The sequence below is a fragment of the Cibotium barometz genome, chromosome 48 (assembly GCF_041138505.1).
Source record: "Cibotium barometz isolate CiBa-2024 chromosome 48, ASM4113850v1, whole genome shotgun sequence".
NCBI lineage: Eukaryota > Viridiplantae > Streptophyta > Polypodiopsida > Cyatheales > Cibotiaceae > Cibotium > Cibotium barometz.
In genome coordinates, this window is record NC_141093.1 from 45,758,164 (window position 1) to 45,783,869 (window position 25,706).

General features: G+C 44.1%; 1 protein-coding gene across 6 annotated transcripts in view; it reads right to left on the minus strand.

The window, feature by feature from the left end:
* The window catches only part of LOC147611219 (uncharacterized), a 121,674-nt gene that overhangs the window by 68,136 nt on the left and 27,832 nt on the right, over positions 1–25,706 (minus strand). For 5 of the 6 annotated variants that reach the window (XR_015263988.1, XR_015263990.1, XR_015263989.1 and 2 more), the window contains exons 7-11: positions 21,819–22,004; positions 21,299–21,394; positions 21,005–21,160; positions 2,592–2,714; positions 2,207–2,362 (exon numbers count right to left, since the gene is read on the minus strand). Coding sequence is in view for 1 of the 6 variants with exons in the window: in XM_086785886.1 (XP_086642012.1) it covers positions 2,207–2,362; positions 2,592–2,714; positions 21,005–21,160; positions 21,299–21,394; positions 21,819–22,004 (717 nt within the window). In the remaining 5 variants the exon portion in view is untranslated. The remainder of the gene's footprint in view (positions 1–2,206; positions 2,363–2,591; positions 2,715–21,004; positions 21,161–21,298; positions 21,395–21,818; positions 22,005–25,706) is intronic. The other variant, XR_015263992.1, reaches the window with a different exon arrangement.

Below are 25,706 nucleotides of genomic sequence, written 5' to 3' on the forward strand. Positions count from 1 at the left end.
AAAGGAAGCATTCCCAGAGGGTATGTACACAGAACTAGTACATCATTAAGCTCTCACGTCAGTTCCAAAGGCCTAGCAATACGCATGATCAGTTCCAACAGGTGACCCACCGCTGTGTTAAGGGTAAGGAAAAAGCAAGCATGGGGACAACAGTTGAACAGATGCTCAGTTCTTCAGCAAGACTGACTGTGGAGATCAGGAGTGAAGGTGCCCCAAAGTCAGTAGTTGTTCAAAGTCAGTTCAAGGAGGAAGGATGATGGAGTGTCCCACCCGTCATCAAGTTTAGCAGAAGGGAATGTCACGTGCACACCCGTGCCATGGCTAATCTTCAGCATGAAGAGCACAATCCCTGACTAGTCCAGCGGTTAGGACAGCATATAGGTGTCATCCACATCAGCAGCACATCATCAACATCTTCATCATCATCATCAACAACATCACCATCAGCAGCATGAGGGCCCGGGAACTCAGTCGGCAGCCATCAGAGGCTTCCAGCCAGCAGTCGGCAGCCATCAGAGGCTTCCAGCCTCTGATGCCTTTGAAGGAGTCCCAGCATGCAAGCGCTTGTCTTCAAGCAGGGGCCAGCACATGGGAAAGGCCAGATAGTCAGCGTACCCATTTATGGCAAATTTTATGAATAAAACCATGTCCAGATCTGGCCGACAGCTGCTAGAACAAGCCGACCAGCATACCTCAACATAAGTCATAAGTCATTTCAGCAAGTCATTCTCATCATTCATCAAGTCTAGTAGTCAGTAGAAGTCATTTAAAGGCCAAGGGTCAACCCTTTGGGGCTGACCTAGGGCTCAGCCATGTACAAGCATTTAAGCCACCTTTTTGTGCCATATAAAATACAAATAAAAACCCTGACACCAATCTCTCTCTTCTTCTCTCTCCTCTGTCTTAATCATGTTTATTTAGAATCTTGTTCTTAATCAGGCTTAAGGTTGCGGATCAGTACAACAAGACTTCCGCGCATGCAACACTTTCGTCACTAGGAGCTCATGGAGGAGGGCAGCTTCCGTGCGGCCTTCAATGAGATCATGATTTCCGGATCTACGCCAAAGAGACTGGCAGATGGTTTGATTCACTTGATCCCCAAGGAGAGAGGCATCAAGTTAGAGATTTGCAAGTGGAGACCTATCACCGTCATGGGGACAACCTACAAAATCCTAGCCAAGGGCATCAGCCGTCGACTGTTGCCCCACTCCCAAATCTGATCCTTGACACGGAGACGTGTTTTATCCAGGATAGGAGAATCCTGGATAACATCTTCACCTATTGGGAGGTGACTGCCAGGGCCTGTTTACACAGCAAGATTTAGCGATTTTCCTTCTAGATTTCGAGAAAGAATACCACAAGGTGGATCGGGCTTTCTCGAGGAGACTATATGCAGGATGGGCTTCCCTTCCACCTGGATCCGAGGTGTCTCTGCGCTGGACTCGGCCTCTCACAGTCAAGTCCTGATCCAAGGCGCTCGGGGTGACAGGTTTCCACTTTCTCATTCAGTACATCAGGATCTCATTCAGTATGTAAGGGATGTCCCCTTGCACCCTTCCTCTTCCTTTTTGTGGTGGAGGCAATGAGCAATTTTTTAGCTTCCCAAGAGACCGTACTTTAGGGCCTAAGGCTTCCAATCAAATCTCAGCAGGAGCTCCTCGATTTCAGATCCTTTGCTCTGTTCATATTGTACCCAGCTTGTCCCAACTATTGGTCCATGTTCTCGGCACCTCCACGCACCTAGGCTACCAAAACAGCCCAAACAGACCATAATCTGCCACATACTTTGCCTAGAAGGTGGCTACAAGTAAGAAACATGTCCACATAGCACTCACATGGGTGATGCATGTGATAGAAACTGATTAAATAATAAAAGAATGCTTCTAAACTCATTAAATAATAAAAGAATGCTTATCTGCCCCTAAGGTTCAAGAAATTTCCTTGTAGTAACAATCCCCCTTGCTACAAATTGAAGTGTCTTCTCTCCAAGAAACAAAGGAAACTCCAAAATAGCTGTGCATAATGCTATCCTTTCTTACACATACTTTGCATGCCATTTATTTCCTTAGCATTTCCCCTTCTTGTGTGATCTCCCCATTTCGTAACATAAATGTCAAAAAAATATCATCCAAATAACCTTAGTAATGACTTCTGAGAAACTCAAGAAATTAACTTTTTAAATGATGCATGCAGCAGCAAAACATACCTCTCTATTCTCTGAAGCACTCCTAAGAATATGAATGTTGCTATCCATTTTTTCTTGCATGAGCTTAATGACTTCATCTCTTGATTGTATTCCCTTTTTCAAAATGTTTGATTCTGTTGTTAGGTCCATTACATTCTTTTCAGCTTGTCGCAAAGCCTGTCACAAGACAATTCTTAGTATACAAAAATGGAGAAACATCATCACCTTACACACTTTTCAACAATACTATTGGGAATGCATGTCAACAAGTATTTTTTTTTTTTGTCTTTTTATAATTAAATGTTGAATCATGGATCTAAATATGGGACAATTCAGTTGCATTTAGGTGGGGCAGTTTGAGAAATCAAACAATGTCCTTTCAAATACTTCAGTGTCAAAACCAAACCAGTTCCGCTCTCACAGCACGACTATTTTCCTTCAGTTCTTGACTTAACTCTTTGACATACGAGTTCTGTATCTCCAACTCTTGTCTCAATTCCACTTCTCGCTGTCTAGAACTGTTCAGATCCTACACATCAATAAGCTTGTTAGAATGTGAAATGCTGTTTACAACCTTTTTTATTCAAAGGCACGCCACTCTGCATAATGATATCAGTTCTGATGTGTTATTTTCATTTCATGTGCTCTTCTGGGCTTATGTTCAATGTTCTTCTCTCTCTCTACACACAAGGTCTGCATGTACGTTGACCCTAGTCTTTTACTTTTTTCATGTTGTCTTGACATCCAGTTTACTCATGGATCACATGTAAGAGCTTTTTGGTCTCATAGAACCTTCATGCCTTTTGTAGACGTTAAATCTCTCTCTCTCTCTCTCTCTCTCTCTCTCTCTCTCTCTCTCGTAGACGTTACCTTCTTCACAGCAGAGATGGTGAGGAGGACCATCAACAGATTGCATACAGGGAGGGCACAGGATCATGAGGGCATTGTAGCCGAGCATTTCATACATGCTAGAGATATGATTGCAGACTTGCTAGCTCTCATGTTTAATAGAGCCATGTGTGAGGGGTTTCCTGGGACTTGGAGTACTTCCACAATTGTGCCGGTACTCAAGTCTGGAGACCCGAGCCTGCCGACTAACTACCGCACCATTATGATTGGTCACTTGCTGGCCAAGCTATATGCCTCTACTCTTGAGCATGAGTTGAGCAGATGGGCAGAGAGACAAGGGGTCCGAGCTCAGGGACAGGCCGGTTTCAGGAGGAGATTCTCTACTTTGGATCATATCTTTACCCTCAGGGCTATCATTGAAGAGGGCAGAGCACATGGGAGGAGGACCTACTGTGGCTTTGTGGATTTCCGCAAGGCCTTTGACACAGTGCCCAGAGCTTTGATGCGCAGGCTGCAAGACTTGGGGGTTCCATGTGAGCTCATTTGGGGTATTATGGCACTTTATGAGACAGTAGTTGGGCAGGTGCGGACTTCAGAGGGTCTCTCCCAGCCAGTACACTCCACTATAGGGGTGAAACAGGGCTGCCCGCTCTCTCCGACTCTATTTGGACTATACATTGATGAGATCTCTAATTATATTGGGACACGAGGGGACAGAGGAGCCCAGTTGGCTAGCACTTGGATACCTCTGCTCTTATATGCTGATGATATTGTGCTTATAGCAGACTCACCAGAGGGTATGCAGAGGCACTTGGATACTTTACATGCTTATGAACAGGACATTGGGCTCTCAGTGAACCTTGGTAAGACCAAGGTTATGGTGTTTAACACTACAGCTCAGTGGGTCTTGAGATCAGCGCCTATATTCACATATGGGCAGGAGACAGTGGAGTATGTTGACTCATACACATATCTTGGAGTGGTGTTCACTGGGCCCACATTTTCCATGAGGGGGGCAGCAGAGGCCAGATTGACTAGAGGATATCAGCACTAGGAGGTCTAGAGAGGATGTGCTCACAAGTACAGTTTCAGGAGCCACGCACTAAGCTGTGGCTTTTTGACACGCTGGTCACATCGGCTATGCTATATGGAGTACAGATCTAGGGGCCTAGCCTAGATCGTCACAATCGATCAGGACGCACATACGATGGATGGAGATCGATGGAGAGACCACTTGTGTCCATGATCTCCAGGATGATTCGGGCTAAGGCCTCGGTACCCCATGAGATTATCCGAGCCAAGATGGGAGCACCACCGATCGTAGTAGAGGCTCTTGCCAGATCAGTGTCCTTCACTCATAGCACCTGGGAGCTTCCTCGGCACCAGTATGCACGACTTGCTTTAGAGTCCTCTCATCAGCTAGCCATGGAGGGAGACACTTCATGTTGTTATGCGCAGATAGCATCCTGGTTTGAGCTTCACGGGTTCAGCTTAGACAGACTTCCACCCTTCCAGTACTCTCTGGAGGCACTCTCTCTCACCTTGACACATTCTGAGATTAGTAGAGTCATCAGACAGGACCTCATTCAGTTGGACACTAGGAGGACATGGCTAGAGCCCTCACAGGAGTTGGGGACGAAGATGGCTTTCTATAGAGACCATCTTCTCCGCACCACTGAGGATGGCTTTATACTTAGACCGAGCTACATGGATACTCATCTGTCTCATGGATTGAGGTGCGCCATTGGGCAAATCCGCACCTCCTCACATCAGTTAGAGATAGAGACAGGCAGATTTAGAGGCATACCTCCAGGGGACAGGATTTGTCAGATTTGTTGGATAGAGCCAGAGACGGAGGAGCACTACATCTGTCGCTGCACAGCATATTATGAGATTCGAGGGTGCTACCATTGCCTTTTCAGAGAAGGATTTGGACCACTGGCTAGAGTCATGGACTATTGTGATTAGCGATGCTTGGGTTTTTATCTCCTGGAGGTCCACAGGCTCAGAGAGTCCATCATCAAGAGCAGATGCCAGACTGGCAGGGAGTCCACACAGAGACAGATTACTGACTTCTTTAGAGGGACTACCCGAGAGGACACACAGCCGACAGCCCAGCAGCGAGCACCCCGTGGGACTCTAGTTGAGAGAGCTATCCAGTTGGGCAAATCTAGACGCCCGAGGGTTCGCGGATCCTCACATCGGAGACGGTACCTACACCGGAGGATTCAGAGCATCATTGCGAGGCATCGGGCTCGCCCGACCAGGCATCTCACTATGGCAGATATCCAGGCCATCCGGCAGAGACCCATGCTAGAGCTCTTAGGATGATTACGACTCCAGCCATATACTGTTGTACTCACTGTCACTTTTGTACTCCCCCATATTCATGTATTCATGTATCCATGTACTCATGTACCCCATTTTGACCAGTAGCATTAGCTTCCCACTCTCCCTAGTTGCTGCTTCCGGATGCCCCCCCTACTGATGTATTGTGGGGCCAGATACTTAGTTCTTTCTTTTCTTTTCCAGACAGTGTATCAGATGTCACATGGTTGTAACTTTGGTCTCATAGGTCACTTTGGCCTTTTGAAGACGTTAATATAACATTTCATTTCATTTCTCTCTCTCTCATAGCTGAGGGAGATAGTTGTCTGCGTAACTAGTCCCGCTCATGAGGTACGTAAAAAAACGGTACAGTACGAAACTATGCAAGCCCGTTTTTTTTTTGGTGACTTTTTTTATGTTTGTATTTTTTCTTCCTGTTTTGTTTTACTGTTTTTTTATGGCCGTTTGGGGCTTTCTACCTTGCCACCTTCTCTCGACTTTGCATCTCTAAATGTGTACAAATATCTATTTTTCAAGTGTTTTTTAAAGTCGACCGTACCTCTATCGAACTTATTTTTTCCGAAATAAAAAGTCCCGTACCGGTACCATTTTTTCATACCTTTGTACTTGACAACAATGCCTCTGGGCCATACTCATTAGCCCCATGCTTGACATTTTGAAGAGTGGTATACCATCTATTGGGGGCTGATGCTCCTCTCATGTTCCATGTTCCTAGTATTCCATGATGAGATTCCATGGACAGTTTTGTATCACTCCAGTGAGATAGCTTTGTTTTGTTTCTATTTTATTTTCCGTTCCATGATGAGATATGTCATGGACATTATTGTATCACTTTGGTCTCATAGGCCCATTGGGTCTTTAGTAGATGCCTAATATATCTTTCTTTCTTTCTCCCCTCTATCCCCCAGCCTGAGGGGTAGCAGTCCTTTTTAGACCCGACCTCCTTTTTCAGCATCTTCCGGAAGAACAACGATGCACAGTATCTTTGGGTGTGGTTCCCGCTTACCAAGGACAAAGTCATCCACATTGTTGTGTGTTATTTTGAACCAAGCCAATCCCCTTAGGTTGCACAACATGGCCACTCACCATACTTATTATTATTATATGAGAATATTATGAAGTTCTTTCAACTGGGGGAAGTCCTCCTCCTCAGGAGCTTCAACGCCAAGACAAGCAATTAGCATGGTTCCACTGCCTGATCTGGACAACCCTATCAGACTACAAGAGCTAGACATCATTGCCCAGTGACATGGTGTCACCAATTGGCCGACCATTTGGTCCATCTCCAGTTTTGTGTCTCGTTCACTTGAGGCCAGGCCAGTGTCTCATGTGAAGAGGCCAGTATCCTTGCTTAACATGGACGGGAGCCAGACTGGTGCCACCCGTGTGTTAGCAGGATGGTGTCGTATGGACGGGAGCCAGATCGATGCCACCCGTGTATGACCTGGACTGTGTCCTATCCATGGGATTGTCACGCCATGGAAGAGCCAGTATTTGTGCCGTGTCTTACCTATGGGACTGTCACTCCATAGGAAGGCTCGTGCCTGGAACTGTGTTTTACCTATGGGACTGTCACTCCATAGGAAGACCAGGATTTATGTTTTATGTCATGCCATTTTTGTGCCCGACAGATAGTAGCATGAGCAGGATGTTGAAAAGGTCTTACAACTATTGCAAGACAATGAGCTCTTTATCAATGCAAGAAGAGCGAGGTTGGAGTAGTGGAAATCCACTATCTAGGATATGTCATCAGTGCAGACGGGATCAGCCTTGATCCTAAAAGGAAGGGTAATTCTATAATAGGAAGTTCCCAAGAATGCTCAAGAGATCCACTCTTTTGTGGGTCTCTATCAAGTATACAGTTCCCACATGGACAAATTTTCCGACCTTGCACCATCTCTTACAAACCTGGTCAACGGCATGAAGAAACATCGTCAGAAGGTGTCCGCTATGGGCAAAGCACTCTGAGGAATTCCATGCACTAAAGAAAGTAGCCTCCAAGTCTCTAGTTCTCAAGTTGACTTCCATGGGATGATCTTTTTGAGGTGATTACTGATGCTAGCAATTTAGCCATAGGGGTTGTCCTCTAGCAAGAAGAGCACTCCAAAGGGCGCACGGTGGCTTATTATAGCCGGAAACTGAATGACACAGAGAAGAACTATTCAGTGTATGCCAAAAAGTTATTGTGAGTGATGACGACTCTTAAGCATTGAAAACCTTCCCTTTATGGGAGGGAATTCACAGTTAAGACGGATCATCGGGCACTTAAATGGATGCAAACCATGCCTAGTGCCCAATGGAGTGAGTCTTGAGAGACAAGCCAAGTGGAGTCAACTTATTCAGCAATTTGAAGGTATGATTGAATACATTCTTGGCAAAAGTAACCCAGTTGTCGATGCGCTAAGTCGCAAAGGCACCATTTAGACTCTCCAAGACTCCACTATGCTCGAGATATAGGAAAAGGATTTAGACAGTATGAAGGCATAGTACAAGGATTCTTTGGAATTCGGGACTCAATAAGATTGGCCCTTTAGTCAGAATAAACCATCCAGGATGGCTGATTGTTCTACAAGAACCAGCTATGCATGCTAAGGGAAAAGCGATTGGCACATCTTCACAATGTCCATGACACTCTTGTCGAAGGTCATCGTGGTATCAGTAGTACATTGGAGAAGTTAGAGCGTTCATTTTATTGGCGAAAGATGAGAAGTGATATCTATCAGCATGTCCAGTCATGTCAAATTTGCAAAAAGATTAAAGTTCCTCATACGAAGTAGGCAGGGTTGCTAAAGCCTTTGCCAATTCCAAAAGAACCTTTCCAGGATATCAGCATGGATTTTGTAGGACCCCTTCCAGCAGCATTTGGATCCATGAACACACAATGCATGACCAATCACTATTGCACAAGGCAACCCATATAATCTGAACAACTGCTCAACAAACCGCTGAGCCAAATCACTTGCTCTCACGGTTCACCTTGTAGGTAGGTATAAACCTAGTCATCTTGTCAACTTGTTGGTCACCACCCAGATAGCATCATGCCCTCTACTAGTGCGTGGTAACCCGACAATAAAGTCCATGGAAATACTTTCCCACTTTCCAAAAGGGATCTCTAGAGGATGTAACAATCCTCCACCTCTAAGGCGCTCGGCCTTATTCACTTGACATCGAAGACACTTCACCACATAGTCCTGGACTTCCACCTTCATTTTAGGCCAGTAAAACATCCGTTTTAATAAATCATAAGTCCATTGTACACCCGAATGCCTTGCCGTAGGAGAGTCATGACATTCATGAAGAATCTTCCTCCTAATCTCTGCACAATCCAGTACACAGACTCTATCATCCCGGGATAATAATCCGTTTTGGATCAAGTACTGACTACAAGCCTTAACAGAAGGTACAATCCCTGAGTCCTGGTCAAAGTGTGGAGCTTCCTACCTGAACCTGTTGCTACCAATACCGAATGAAATGCCCATCGACCCAACATAGCCCTCTAAGAGATTCGGGACCCATACAAGTCAGTATAATCTTGACGAAATTCAAAAGATTCACCTCTCCAATCCGACTCAAAGCATCTATAACCCGGTTCAAACTACCCTTCCTATACTGAATCTCCATATCCAAGTACTACATAAGCTCTACCCACCGTGCCTTCTTCATCTCAACTCAAGTCTATCACAAATGAACGTGATCGACTCATGGTCAGTCAAGACAACAAATTGGGATCCATATAAATAATGTCTCCAAATTTTCAATGCATGTATCACCGCATATAACTCTTTTTCCTAAGTATGCCACCTGACCTGGCTATTATCAAGCTTCTTGCTTTCAAAAGCCACAGGTGGGTCCCCTTGGAATAAGGCAGCCCCAATTGTGTAATCACTCGCATCAATCTCAGCCACAAATAGTTGACCAAGATCTGGTAAAGCTAAAATAGGTGCCTCTTTCACCCTAAGCTTGACAGTATGGAAAGTATCATTCCAGGTAATAGGACTATTGGACTTACATTCTTGTCCTACGAGAAGGTTCATGAAAGGACAGTCACATTCGAATAATCCTTCACTAACTTTTTAAGAAAAACCTTGAATCCCAATAATGCTCTAAGTTGCCTCACTGTCCAAGGAACGGGCCATCCAACACCTTTTGGATCCGCTCAAGGTCAACGTTCATACCATCTCGAGAAATTCAATGACCTAGGTATATGAGCTCCTTACGAAAAAACTCACTTAGAAAGTTTACCATACAGTCGTTCCCGTCTCAAAATCTCCAAGACTACCCTGAGATGCTCAACATGCTCCTCAAGGATACGACTATAAACTAAAATGTCATCTAAGAACTTATAACATAACAACGAATTTCCCTAAATAATCTTGGAAGAGATCATTCGTCATCTGTTGAAACATAGCAAGAGCATTCGTGAGCCCAAAAGGTAGTACGAGAAACTTGTAATGGCCAAATCGTGTAGGGAAACTTGTCTTAAAGACATCCTCCTCACATATACGTATCTGGTGATAACGAGTAGTACAAAGGTCAATCTTCATAAAATAGGCAGCAACCTGCAACCTATCTATCAAATCATTTGCTCTAGGAAGAGGATGCCTATTCTTTATTGTAACTTTATTCAATTTTTATAACTCACACACATTCGCCAAGTACCATCCTTCTTTTGCTTCAAAAGCATTGGAGCTCCCTAGGGAGATTTACTCCTGCGTATCTGTCCCATTCGGAGATTCCAACAGCGGTCAGGCAATCCCCTCCTCTTCCAAGTAGTCGGCTCATCTTGTAACGTGCAATACTCACAACTTGAGACCCTAGAACCAAATCAATCTTATGATCGACCAACCTGCTCGACGGCAAACCATAAGGCAATTCAACAGGAAAGACATCGGCAAAATCCGCCTAAATGTCTTCTACAACCTCTGTTCCCAAGCATCCAACTTTACCGTATTCAAAATACAATCAACATTAGATGAAAGGGGATCAAGAACACACTAATACACCTATATATACCTAGATGAATCCAGGAACATGCCCAAATTGTGAATAGCATTATGAAGTTCTATTAAATTTACAAATGTAGAGGGTGGCACCACAAAATCACCCTGAAGACAAATAGGGAGACCCTCCATAACATAGGACAAAGTATGACCCTTCCAATCAAAATCAACATCATGGCTATAGAACCATTACTTCCCTAGAATAACATCAACCCTATCTAGATCCATAATCAAGAGATCTAGGGCTTCTGTATAATCTTGGATGGATATCGGCAATTGAGAAACCCGCCGGTCCCAAATCTGTCCATGCCCCATTGCCAAGTTCACACGATAAACAATGATCACTTGGCTACGTCTCCACTCTCAACTTTTGCACAAGTTTGGCATTAAGGAATTTACGAGTACTAGCGAGGTCAAAAAGGATGTGCACAATCTTCCTCAATACCGATCCACACATCTGTATAAGATAATTGTTTGGGATAGAAGACCGACATTTGAAGTTACATATCATACGGGCATTATGATCTAGAACTATAGTATCAACGGAAAAATTCTAGGGTTACCTTTTACTTCAATCGCATGAGCTGCCTTGGACACTTTCTTCACCTACGGACAGTTCTCTCTCATAAGGCCCTTCTAGCCACAAATGAAGCACCCACCATCTCGAAAAGTTTGAAGACCTTGGTGGGTTTTCTTCTCTTTCTTCAGATCTGAATCACCCAAAGCTTGGGTGTGATTTTTACTCTGGGAAGCCTTCCCGAACCTAAACTTACGTTTACATCAGGAAACCTACTTGGAACTGCCTGGAGTGTGAGATTTCTAAGAGACCTCTTTCTAATTCTGATTTTGGCTAACCATGGTCTCCTCATAAATTCTAGCATACTTGATGGCATCCTTAAGCGTCTTGCTATGGTTATTTCTCACCCGGAGTTTGTGATCTCGGGCAAGACCATAGATAAAGAATCCGCATAAAGTAGTAGCATCCATGTGCCTTGCACAAGACTACAATTCCCTAAATCTTTATAAATACCGGGAAAACCACTCCACTTCTGACAGTTGTGGAAGGCCTATTAAAGCTGAAGGGTCGCTTAGGAATTCGTGAAGTTGACAAAAATGCGAAGGGATGGAATCCCGGCCACCCTTGCAAGGGACGAGGCAACAATGGGGGGGATTCCATCACTCTCCCAAGATCACCAGAAGAAGAGGAAGGTATTCCTTCATGAGGCCTGGGAAGCAAACTCTCACTGGGAAGCCCGACACGCCAGCCAAAAGGTCAAACGTAGGGTCAAAGGCATGTTGCCAATGTGCAAAGAAGGCCTGTGCCATCGGTAGTGCAACGGGGCTCAGCTGCATGATTCGATCTGACACCGTTGGCGAGTCGAACTCAACCTGGTAGTAGCCACACCCTAGAGGATGAATGTCTATGATCTTTGCAGGCCCACCAATGAGGCTCGCTTGCAAAGGATCTCTGAGTTGACCGTGCGCGGGGCGGCTATCGACAATGTTGGAAACCAGAGTGGAGGCCTCTAATGATGCCATAGTCATAGTGAGGAGCTGAAGGTCCGCTTCAGAGAAGGATAAACAAGCAAAGACGGCCTCGGTCGGGGATGATGAAGCAGTTGCCATGGAATCCTCCTAAAGGGTGAAGACCAGAAGGGGCCAAGGCTTGCCAAGATAGAAGAAACTCGAGAACAAAGAAACTGCCAAGCGGAACGGGGGAGGAGGAGGAACCTAGAAACCAAAGGGAAAAACCGGGGGGGAGGGGGACGGCAAGGAGGAGGGCAGGACGCTGAGAGAAAACACGGGTAGAGGGGGGGGGGGGCAGGGGGGGGGGGGGGGGGAGGGAAGCTGAAGGCGAAGGAAAGGGAGGCAGCATAGTACATGGGCGTAGCTCCAACTCCAACTCCAGGCGACCCCTGACTTGCATTTCTTAAACATGACCAATCCACGCTATTTACATCCAAGATATTGGGCTAGGGACCCATCCGAGGGTATTTGGGACCCAATACTGTGTTTTGGTCTTATCTCTCTCTCTTTGCACTGTTATCTTCTTTACATTGTGCTATTCATCATCAAGCACCAAGGGCTGAAAGTATTTATCAAAGTAGAATCCTCGTATGTAAGCTTCTGCATGTTACAATGATGTCAAAGCTTTGCATTTTGGTGAAGAAATTCAGCCAAGGAAAAAAGAAATATTTTTCACCAAGTTATCATGTGTAGGCACATATACCATACTGATCTCTCAGGCAAAGTGTCTTTTCCTGACATAGTGATGATGCACCTAAATATGCTTAGAGCGACCATGAAACACCAGGTTCCTCGCAAACTGCCAATGTGTTGTGACTGTCAATAAAGACAACAGTGGAGGACTGTTGTGTCCTACACCCAAATCAACCATAAGGCGTCTGAGCCAAACATGCTCAACCGTCTCACCGTAAAAGCTGCCCTATACTCAACTTCACAACTAGAAGTGGCAACTTTTGGCTACTTCTTGCGAAGCCATGATATACATGATCCACCAAGACGAATGCAAGGCCACTAGTGGACACTCTAGTGTCGTAACAACCAGCCCAATTCGAATCACAAAAGCCATGCAGTTGTGAATCACCCCCCCGGGATAGAATAAGCCAAGAGATTGAGTGCCCTGTAAGTAGTAAAAAACAGGCTTAACAACTTGCCAATGCCTAGAACCTGGACTGTGCATAAACGTGTTCAATTGTGAGACCCCAAACCGAATGTTTGGTCTCGTATTGCACAAATAAATCAAGCATCCAGTCATTACAATGTCGCATCAAATGAATCTCCAAGTTCTTGAAGACTAAGCCTGGCACCTGTCTCAAGCATAGTAGCTACAAGCTTACAGTCTTCAAGCTGAAACATTCTTAGCAGCTTCTGTATATATACTTAGACTGCAACAAAACAATACCATCATCACGCTAGATAAACTGAATGCCCAAATAATAGTGCAACAGACCCGGATCAGGCATCTCAGATGTACCACATAACTCAGCCTTAAAGGCTGAAATCTGATCCACATCAGGGGCTTTCTTAAGCTTGCATACTTTGCTTTCCTTTCCCTATCCAGTCTCAGCCATATGACTTTGACCATGATTCAGCCATCATGTATGAGCTTGACCCTACAGAGATGGGCACCAGCAGGACCTCAAAGGATATGGGACTCGCAGCAACAGGGAGAGCATTTTTAGGCATGGGCGCCGCACATAACTTGATTATATATAACGGCATGTCTAGATGGCCAGAATCTAGAGGATTCACATGCTTTCCACACGGAGGAGGAAGTAGTACGGTGGACTACCTGATGGGCTCTCCGGCCTTTACCCCTTACATACAGTATTTCATCATACCCCTCCCCCAATCGGACCTGATCATACACATCTTGCCTTCGTGATCTGAAATCTACCACATTCGGTGCCATATCCCATACAATGCTCCCCCACGAAGGTGCACTCCACCATGATCTCAACAACATCTACAAGGATCACATATGGCATCACCTCTCAGCCATTGACTTACATACCACCCCCCTTGCCAATGCCACCACCCAGCTCTTAGCTATCCTACATGAGTCAGCTCAAGCCACCTACATGTGCACCACCCGTCAGCAAAACCGAGCCTCTATTGGATCCATACCCTAAAACAGCTGGTATGATCAGGAGTGCAAAGCCTACTGTGTGCAGCTTCGCCAATGCCAAACAAGGGGCATCATCGTGGCACAACAAGCACAACGGAGATCTAGGCGATTTACCAGGCACAAGAAGCGGGATTTCTTGGCCAAGAGGAGGAGGAGTTCTACAGGTGTTTCTTGAGTGCAGATAGCTCTGAGGCATGGCGGATGCTAGAAGAGAGGAGGCCCCCCACCCCCATCACCAACCCAGTCACATGGCACAGGTATGCCCAAGGGCTCTATGATGCCCCAGATCAGCCCACCTTTGATACGGCACACATACCCTGGCCAGCCAGATCTTCGCTCTTCACGGTGGCCATTGTCACAGGGGCCATACATAAGCTTAAGAGTGGGAAGGCCAAGGACCATGAGAATCTCCAAGCTGAACACATCATACATGCATGTGATGCCCTTGCACCCTTCCTCTCACTGAGCTTTTTAACACTGCCATATGTGAAGGCCTACCTCCCTCTTGGGCTACCAACATGATCTTTTGCATCCACAAAGCTGGGGACACCCTCGACACAACCATACTATCATGATAGGGCACATCCTAGCCAAGCTTTCTGGTTCAATCCTAGAAGCAGAAATCAGCAATCACGTAGAGAGACATGGCCAACGAGCTTGGAGGCTTGTTTTTGAGAAGTTGGAAACAACTTTGAATCTGAGTTCATCAGATCATCCTCAATCTGATGGCTAGACTGAAGGGCTGAATCAAACTTTGGAGGACATGCTTCGTGCATGTCTCCAAAAGACCAGGTTCATGGGAGGATTATCTTCCTATGTTAGAATTTGCATACAACAATACTAAGCATACGAGTACAGGTTTTAGTCCTTTTATGCTTATGTACGGGTCGCAACCCAGATCACCCGTTACCGTGGGATTTTTAGGACTTTAGCATGATGCAACGCATACTTTTTTGCACGGCATGCAAGAAATGTTACAAGTTGCAAAGAAATCTATTAGAAGCACTTAAGACAAAGACAAATTTTATTCTAATAGACATCGTTCACCGAGAGAGTTCTCTGAAGGAACGATGGTGTATTTGCGAGTTCCGAAAGATTCCAAGACTTTACGAACGGGCTGATCTCCGAAATTATCCCCTGGATATTGCGGACCATTTCGGGTTAAACGCCGGATTGCTTCAGTTGCATATGAATTGGACTTGCCTTCTCATGTGAAAGTTCATCCCATATTTCATGTCAGTAGAGTTAAGTACTGGGTGGAGCAAACCAGTTAGTTACTCCTCAAGAAATCATAGATGTCGAGGATATGACATTTGTGCCACATGAACTGAAAAAGATTCTTGGATTTCGTAAAAGACGTTTGCGGCATATGCTATTCACGGAATACAAGATTAAGTGGAAGGATCGTGTTGAGGAGGACGCTGCATAGGAGACACTGACTACCCTTCAGAGGGATTACCCTGAGTTTTTACTAAGCTCAGGAGTGAGCTCTTAGAGGAAGGGGAGTATATCATGTGCACAGAGTGTATCTACCGTGTGCAACACGCACACAAGACTAGCTTCGAGGCTTGGAGTAGGTTGGAGCTAGGCAGGCAGACTGGCGAGCAGGGCTAGGGATGGACTGACGGGCGGACGCCCATGTGTGGACACCCGGTGACCGGCCAGGAGCCTATAAAAGGGTGGCCAAGGTCAGTCAATTAGTCAGAGTCTCGCGAGTCCATGTGAGAGCTATGCGGTCACGAGCCTAGATCTAGTGCAAACGTGCACCTGCTTCATGCAGCCGAGGCCGGCAACAGTCTCGAGGCCCACGAGGGTAGCTCCATGGCGGTATGGGACGTCATGGAGTAGAGATTGGTCGGTGCGTCTTGCTAGTTAGCTCGGCTCGTAGTCGGTAGGGACAACCAGGTCTTGTGGGTTTTGCCCATGGCTGTCATGGTTGGGTGGTGAGTCAAGCCTGCACTCCCTTCACAGTTTATGGTTTTATTTTGCAGGTTTTAGGTCTTGTTGCAAGTTTATCCTACGGGGTGACCCTAGGGATTTGACAACTAGAGTCACCAACTCTTACATGAGTTCACAAGGTCACCAACCCAAAATTACTCACTAGAGTCGTGAACCCATCCATGAGTTCATGAAATACTCACTGGACAGAGTCACCAACTCTTCCATGATCCCATAAGTTCAGATAGTGAGAGATCAGAGTCACCAACTCCTCTCACTAAGTGGAGTCACCAACTCTTCCATGAGTGCAGTATAACATTAGATAACAATAAATCACAGACATAGAGATCCTCGTTCTCCATAAACATGTCTGCGATAGATAGTTTTACAGGCATTTCGGCCACCAATAGTCCACTGCAACCACTGTATACTGAATCAGCTAGTCCATGTTACTGATAAATGATTCATAGCTTTGTAACCGCATATGCGGCATATTCTAGCGTCCCATACCACCACAATATTCCCCATGTCAGATCCTCATGTAGGCGACAATTCTAGCATTCCATATTGCCAGAAGCCTCCAGTACACAAGACCAAAACCATAAACTATTTATCAAAACCATAGAGAAGCCTTTTCTAGAATCAGAATGGTTTCCAAGGAAAAACGCCTTTCAAAAAATAGCTTTCCTGAAACGCATCTCAAGATAGACATAAGAAACATTCTCCACTTGCATCAGCAAGGGAGGTCAAAATGTACGAAATTCCAAATATTGGCAAAAAGCATCAACTTGGTAAAAGTCAAAGTATACTTAGCTTTTCTTGCCAGGTTCGTCATGAAGCCAAAAGAAATATCTCCTTAGCATACACATAAGGTATCTTGAGATATAGCTCCATCTAGCTTGTCTATAAGCTTTGATTATAGAACCCACAATAATCCATATGGAAGGAGTGTTGAACACAAGCACATAAAACCAACTCCATACTCCGAGGATAAATTCTATGAATCCATAAATCCTTAGCCCACGCTATCTACTGCTCATGCTCATGACTGCTTCAACAAGCTCATTAGCAAAACTGTTAGTCAGTGTAGTCCCCACTTCTAATCTTCTCTCTTTCTCATTGCCTCTTGCTTCCGAGAAAGCCTTTGCTCTGATACCAATGTCACAAGTAGGGAAACCGAAACCATAGACCAACACTTCAAATATACCATACAAAGCTTGAAAATACAGCAGAAGAACCATAAATAATACAATAACACCGCACTGAGCCGGAATGGCCGGTCCCATGTAGGAAATTCTTTATTCAGATAGAAGCTTTTACAATAAACCAAGGTGCGGGTGCATACAACACCAAATTTTCCACAAAGCGACAGCAATATTCAGACCAAGCTCTCTTCCAAAGACAAGACAAAACAGTCCCAAAACAGTCCCAAAACAGCCCCAAAACAGCTTTCTGCTTATACTCAAGACAGAAGAGGAGAAAGACTCTGTCTTTTGCATGTACTTACTACTGACCACCAAGGAACCATCCTTCCTGAGAAGTGAGAACAACCACCAGTGTACGGCCTACTCACACGTAGCCAGATGATAGAGAAAGTTCACAACTGTATGGCCTGCCTCAATCGCAGCCAGTAGAAAGGGAAAATCAGCTTCTGCTGCAGCCAGTCGACCAAGAGATATAGAAAGAAGAAACCATTCTTTGGCTAGCTTCTGCAACCTCTAGGTGGAATATAGAAACAATCAGCTGCTGTCAGCTAGTTTTTCAGCAGGCGACCAGCAATAACATGTGTCAACCTGCTCAAAGACCGTAGCCAGACGAGAGAGAGCACATTGTGTAGCAGCAATACAACCAGCCTTGCAAGAGGGTGCAACTGTATGGCCAGCACTGAATAGAGAGAGAGTGTTCCCGACTGCTGCCCCTTCTTCCTTCCATGAATTCAACCCATCCTCAGCTCTTTTTTAGCCCTTGCTTTTTCCCCTTTTGCCAAAAGTGGCCTTAGCTACCAAAAATAACTACTTTTAAGCCTTTTCCCAAACTTGCTGGCCAAGTTACAAGTAGGCACCTCCTTTTGTCCACCTGTAGATGCCCAAAATAATAATATGTCCAGCCCTTCATTAATGATGTGTGAAAACACCAACTTATAAACATTATGTCGCTTTATTGATAAATTCCCATGCTGCTCATGCTGTCTGGCCATCTTTCAAGCCAATCCATGCCAATGAATGCTTCAGCTTTCTTCTGTGAAAAATCCCCGTTCACACCTTGGCTCTGCTCAGTATGTGAAACACTAGTCAAGACTAGTGAAGGGACCAAATGGTGACAGAAACATTTCAAAAAAACCTATGAAACCTTCTAAAAAAACTTGTTTCGCTGAAACTTTTTAGGTATTTTTTCCCCCTTGACCGTTTTGATCACATTTTATCTCCGTTTGCAGCCTATGAGCAGCCCTTGCTCCCCCTAGGGCATTGGCCTTACTTCTTCTCCTTCCCTTCTCTTTTCCTTCTCCTCTCTTTCCTTCCCTTCTTCCCTTCTCTTCTCCTTCTTTTGAAACTCCATTTCCTATCACTCAAGTCCCACCTCTCCAAATTCTTCAACAATTCTCCATCTCCCTATTTTAATTTTTCCTAATAATCATACTCCGCAGTGTATGGAAAGTGTATGGGAAGACAATAGCCTAATCTATGGATATGCAACATGGAATATGGATTTAAAGTTTATCTTTTGAATTTTCAAAGTTTCGAAGTTTCAAGCTTTTTAACTCATGAACTATTATGCAATGAGCATTGTATGAAATGGTCTCTAAATGCTCTAAAAATATTTTAAAAATCATTTATATTTTGATTTTTCAAAACGTATTGGTGCTTTTATTTCGAGATGAAACGCTTCGAAACAAACCCCAAAAACCTCCAAACGTTTCTTGTGACTATTGACCCCGTATGATTCATCATGGGTAATCATAGATTCACCATTGAGAATGGAATTCTCAAGGGGAACAATTGGAAATGCGATCCACACTCAGAACATTTGAGGACATAAGTGACGCAAGAATGTCACGATAGTCCATGTGTTGGGACACCCGAGGATTAAGAAAACCATGGAGATCATTCAACGTTTCCACTGGTCGTCACCGTTAAGAAACATATTAATCATCATGTGACACATTGTCTTCAGTGTCGAGAAACAAAATTCAAGCGTGTGAAGTTCCCCGAATTGTTGCATCCATTGCCTATTCTAGAAAGAAAATGGAAAAGTATCTAATTTCACTGGAGGATTACTAAGAACCAAGAAACGCTATCTTTTGTGATAATTGATTGATTATCAAAAATGACACATTTTGTTTCTATAGCGTACAAAGAAAAAGCTCCATAAGTGGCGGAATTATTTATTGCCAATGTTTTTAGATTACATGGCTTTCCTAAATCCATTGTGCCAAATAGAGATCTGAAATTTACAAGTAATTTTTGGCAACATGTTTCTAGTAAACTTGGGACGCAACTCTGTATGAGTAGCAATGACATCATCTAGAGATTGATGGTCAGACTAAACGAGTCAACCAGGTGTTAAGGATATGTGGAGAGCTTATGTCGCACAACGACAAAAAAGCACTTGGGAAAAGTATTTACTTTTGTAGGAGTTTGTATATAATTATCTCAAGCATTCCTCTATGAACTTTTGTTTGATTGAATTGAAATATGGGTATAATCCATCAACGCCAGCTGAATTTCTACCTCACATGCTAGTAAATTTAGCTAGAGCTCTTGATTATATCCATCAAGCTACGGATCAAGCGGTAAGTATGCTAATCCCAAAAGGATAGCTCAATCTTTTAGAAAGGAGGAGAAAGTGTTTCTACTCATCTCCCCAAAGTCTAAGACGCTTCATGCAGGTAAATCCATCAAGTTGTCACCTAGATATTGTGGATCATGGACAATTTTGAAATGAGTGGTAGATGTGGCTTATACATTGGACTTACCACAAGACTATCGTGTCCAACCAGTATTTTATGTGAGTCGATTGAATTGTTATACAATGGTGATAATTTAGTAGATGGAATGACTACTTTGCAAAAACCTAATTAGAAGATCATATGCCAGAACAAAATCCTAGAATGAAGAGAAAGACGGTTGTGAAATTGTACTCTACAAGAATTCCTTGCAAAATCGAAAGAACATCCATTGTCAGATGCAACTTGGTAATGGAGTTTCAGTTTTGTAAGCGTTATCCTAAGTTTGTCATCGAGGACGATGATTCCTTAAAGGGGGAGAGAATGTTACAACTCCTTTGATTACACGCTCACAAAGCAGGGGACACGCGATGGCGTGGGAAAACCAATGGCGGCATATGGATGCACACAAAAGCACATCACCACTTGTCAGATTTAGTTTGAACGGATCACGTTCGTGGGTGACGGTTAAAGGCCAAAGAACCAGCAATGCGTAGCACAAGGGTGTACCAACAGGGACAGAGGGGGTGCACCAGTATGGTGTGTGGCCAATAAGGTACAAGCTGGATGCCCAAGGTCACTAATATATGGTTGGCTGGATTAACATGGTATGCCATGCTCGGTTTTCTTTTGCTAACTTGGGAGTTCATCTTCTTCCTTCACACACATTTTTGCATGGAGGTTAGCACACAAGAGTTAGGATTTGCTACATGAGAGCTTGACAACCCTAGCCTTGCTATTCTTAGGCTCAAAACTGCTCCAATTGTCCAAGCCCAAAAATTATGTCATAAAATCCATTTAACATATTCATATTAGGTTAAAAAAGTGCCCAAACCTTGGCCCCTTGGCCAGGCTGGTTTAAACATGCTTAGGGAGCCAAAATTGGTCCAAAACTGCCAGCTTGTCCACGTGTCACCAAATTAATTGGTGAACGTGACATCATTATACCTTATACGAAAACTGAAAATCAAAAGGGAACAGAAGTTGGCTGCTGAGGTGTACAAGGAAGAAAGCAACTGATAGAAAAATCAAACTAAGGACTGGTTACAAGCAAAAACGTTTCAAGTCTCAAGTTCTATTCATCCAACCTGCTTGATTTGAGCTGCAAGTCTCAAGGCTTCTGTGCTCTTAAAAGTTTCTTCTTTGATTTCTTCTAAAAGGACATCTCTAGATCTGATTTGATTTTCCAAGACACGGCACTGTGTGATCAATTGCTCCACTCTTTTCTCCGAATGATGGAATGCCTACAGGAAAGTTCCAAACTTTTATTTGTATTTGTCTCTCGCTAGCAAGATAAATGAAAAAATAAACTAAATGAAAAGATCCTCAACCTAATGTGCCTGTTTCAGGAATTCCAAAAAAAAAAAGGAAGCTATTCTCACATCAAGATTCTTTCTTGCAGCTTCTGACAATCCTTTTTTTTTTATTGCCTCCTCCGACAAATCCACCACCATCTTTTCCTTTTGTTCCAGCTGTGCCTGAAAGCAATCATAAGCATGCTCACATAAAAATTGAGAAAAAAGGAAAAGATATACGTTTTTAAAAGGATTTTCTAACATTTTCATAGTTCTACTTGGATGCAAACAAAATAAAGAACAGGATGTAAGCTCCTATACCCTGCACACTAGACAGAGAAAGAGCAGCCAACAATCTACCATTCTCTGACCGTCAGCAAAGCCATACCGTCAACAAGAGATATTTGGCAAAGTCTCATCTGTCAGCAAGGTTTCTGTACTAGATAATCCCAAATAGACAATGTTTACAGCATCCTAAGCAGTCAAGCCAGCTACTTTTTTATTCACTATATGACTTCCTTGCACAATCAGTACTCTCACTTTATAGTGTCATAGAACAAACTTTCACCAAGCAGACCCAAACAGGCTAGTAGAAAAATCATCAGACCTTCAAAGATGAAATCTCCTTGAAAAGGTCATCCACCTTTGACTCTTCCTCTCCAAGGGCTTTCTCCAGTTTCTCTAATGATTCCCTTGCTGCGCTTAAAGCTTTCTTTTCTTTCTCCAATAATCCTTCTTTATTTATCAACTTATGGCTGAGCGATGAAACTTGTCCTTCAGCTTTTGCAAGTGCCTGTAGGAAACCAAATATTCACATATCAATTCCAAAAAAAAACATTAAAGCAGAAAGAAGCTACTAGCTATGAAAATTTCAGGATGCTCCAACCAAGAAGTCTTTCCTTAAGGAAAAACAAACAAGAGAAATGGAAACGTCTAGAAGGGAAAATTTGTGTTGAACTAAACACTAGATGATGTCACGTGTGTCACCCAGATGATTAGCCATGTGGATTTGTTTCCCACTTTGCAGCGGCCTTGTCTGGACTGATTTGGGCAAAAGAAGCGGCGCCCATGGCCAAACCCATGTGGACAGATTTAATAGCATTTTTATGTGGTTGCGGATTTGTACAACTGGCTGACCAGCCATCAGCATGGTATAAATAGGCAGGTCAAGGGTAATTCATATTGTGAGGAGACCAAGGTTTGGAGAGCCAGATCTCAAGGTAGCAAACAGGGAACCTCATCAACAGTTTGCAGCTTCCATGAGCGTTTACCCCTTGCTCAAGTGGAGGACAGCAATACATCAGTTTTAGGTTATGCATTGTATCAAAGTGAACAGCAGACAGATATATCTGAATTTGGATTTGGAGAAGATAATGAATCAGTTGGCAGTATGGAAGGCAAGATCAGCAAGTACCACAATGGAGTCACCAGGGGTTGCAATTGAGCCTGAGGGCGTTATCTCTAGCTTCTAAGACCAGAGGAGCTTCTGGAGAACACTATCTCAAAGAGACCAGGAGGAAAAATTGCCAGGGCCAGAGCTGCAGTTATCCGAGGAGCTTCAAGTGTCCCTCTTCAAATCCAGTAAAGGAAGAGCCTATTGTTGTAGCAGTTCCCATGGCAGTGCATCAGATAGAGGTACTATTGGAGGCAAAGCTAGAGAGAATGGAGCAGAATCTACAGTTGGACAGGGACAAAAGTGGAACAAAGGTGCATCATGAGCCTACTCCAAGCTTAGCACGACAGGATGTCATGTGCATCCCTCAGATGATAGCCACGTGGACATGTTTCCCACTTGCAACTGCCTAAAGGGTAAGTTCAGAGGCCGAGTCTACTGATTTGGCTGTGTTTGGGCACCTAGACAAGTGGGAAGGAGGCACTCATGGCCAAGTCCAATGTGGACAAACTTATTGGTTTTCACATTTGTCCAACTGACCGACCAACAATCAGCTAGCTGACCAGCCATCAAGATGCATACAAATAGGCAGGTCAAGAGTCATTCATGTTGTGGGAAGACCAGGGTTTGGAAAGCCAAATCTCTAGGCAGCAGACAAGTCATCTCATCACAGCTTGCATCTAACATGAGTGTTTAACCGTTTCTCAAGTGGAGGACAGCAATACATCAGTTTTAGGTTCTGCACTGTAGCAAGATTTGCACAATATACAGACAGATCTAAATCTTTGTCATCATTGTTTGTAATCAAGTTTTGGCAATATACACTAGTGTATTTCTATCACCTTTTTTTTGTAATTGCAGTTCATCTTGTGATTAGCATTTCTTAATCAGTTTGACTAGCGTTAAGTCTAGTCTAGCTACTGCAAAAATGTTACAGGTAAACACCCTTTAAAACACAAATGCTAACTTTATCTTTCTTCTTTTTCCGATTGTGACCATCATCTGGTTACCAGCAGTTCTCTGGTTGCTACCCCGGTCACAAAATACAAAGCAAGGCATCAAAACTAAGGAGCTATATTAAACCAGACTTCACCATGTCAGAGGTTGATCAGTCCTTCATATATAAAAATCAACAAAAGGAAGGTTTTAACTTATCAAATAGGATTGTGATTTGACTTAACCATTAAAGAGTAAAAATATGCATAATCAGGGAGCAACTGGAGAAGGTGTGTGGGACTACATAGGAAAATTTATTTAAATGTTGTATGTATATGATTGCATCATATTCCTCTCTCTCTCTCTCTCTTTCAGGAGGGGTGAGGGGATCAGGAGTAGCCGATTTATTCAGGACACACTTACAGCCCATGGTTAGCATAGTCAAAAGGGATGAGGACCACTACATGTGGGTTCGGTTATAGATTACAGCCTCAAGAAGCATGTATGTCACAGTATGCTATGTGGCCCCAGATTCGTCATGATATGCCGGAGGGAGTCTCCATACACAACTCTCTCTCAGGATATCACTGACTTCTCGGGACTAGGTGAGGTCCTCTTACTTGGGGACTTCAATGCTAGGACCAAGAGTGAGCAGATGCAGATGTATGATTTTGAGGACCCTATCAGGTTGCAAGTGATAGACCAGGATGCTGCTGGACTACAACGGATCTCCCAGGATGATGGAGACATCACTCTCTATTGGAGATGCCTCCTACAGCTTGGCTCACGCCACAACCTTGCTATCTATAATGGGATGGAACGGTGGCCTGCATCAGGAGGGCTTACTAGTTTTCCATATAAGGAGGGCTCCAGCACAGTTGATTATCTTATGGGATCACCGGTACTAGCCTCGCTGATACCTGACTTTACCATCCCACCATGCCCGTTCGGGGCCGACCATAGTTACCGCGCATTCACCCTCGTCTGCACACCACCTACCCCACCACAAGCACCGCCCATCTCACACTACACCCACATCCATTTCACCCTTGAGTATGCTCTTATCTATGCAAATCAGCTCTACCGCCGTCTCTTGGCTGTAGACCCATTTGCACCTCTCACCACCCTCACTCAGAACTCACACAATTATCCACACATCCACCATCGACAGTTTTCCACACCCCCGCCGATTCACTACCAAACCCTGCACAAGTATCATGCCTCATAATTGTTGATATGACGACGAATGTCATATCACACGACCTGCACGTCTTTTGCGTGAGTTAGCTACCAGCCAAATCCTTCTCTCTTATGCAGGTGACACCCTGGCATCCCTCCTAGCCCACACTGAACACTCAGGCTATGAAGACCTCGACATTGAAAGCCCATGGACCCCCATTGAGTGTACTCGCACAGCATGTTCCATGCATTCAAAACATACCTAGGGGTGTCCACAGAACAGGACACATGCATCCGACACCAATCAACTGTTGGGACCCATGCACTGAGACGAAGCACCCAAAAAGAAAGGTCAAATTGTCAAGTGAAGGGTCCAATCGGGTCATCACAAACTATTGCGCCTATCCATAGGGCAGGAAACCCCATGGATCCTAATAACTGCAAAACAATCATAATCGGCCATATATTGACTCAAGACTAAGATCTTAGACTCTCAGATTATACAAGATAAAAAATCTAGATCCTTCTATGCCAGGTATAGGGTACAATAAGTGATGATGGGATATGGGAGATTTGAATAAAAACAACCAATCAAACCTATATGCCGGGCAAGGGCCCGTCCAAGATGTCCATCATGGGTGATACATAGAGATGTCGATAGTCTGTTATGAGGATGAGGCCGCTCGATGGCGAGCCACGTGAAATCTGAAATTTGTGCTTTGCTAGTACCTGTAATGAGCATGTCATCTATACACAAGATGACTATGAGAATATCGGCACCGGTTTTCTTCACATACAATGTGCTTTCAGCTGGACTATTCAAATAACCTTGGTTGGTTATTTGAAAGCACATACAATGTGCTTTCAGCTGGACTATTCAAATAACCTTGGTTGGTTAGATGAGCATGTATTTTATCATACCAAGCTCTTGGAGCTTGCTTTAACCCATACAATGCTTTGTGTAACCTGCATACTTTATGTTCCTCA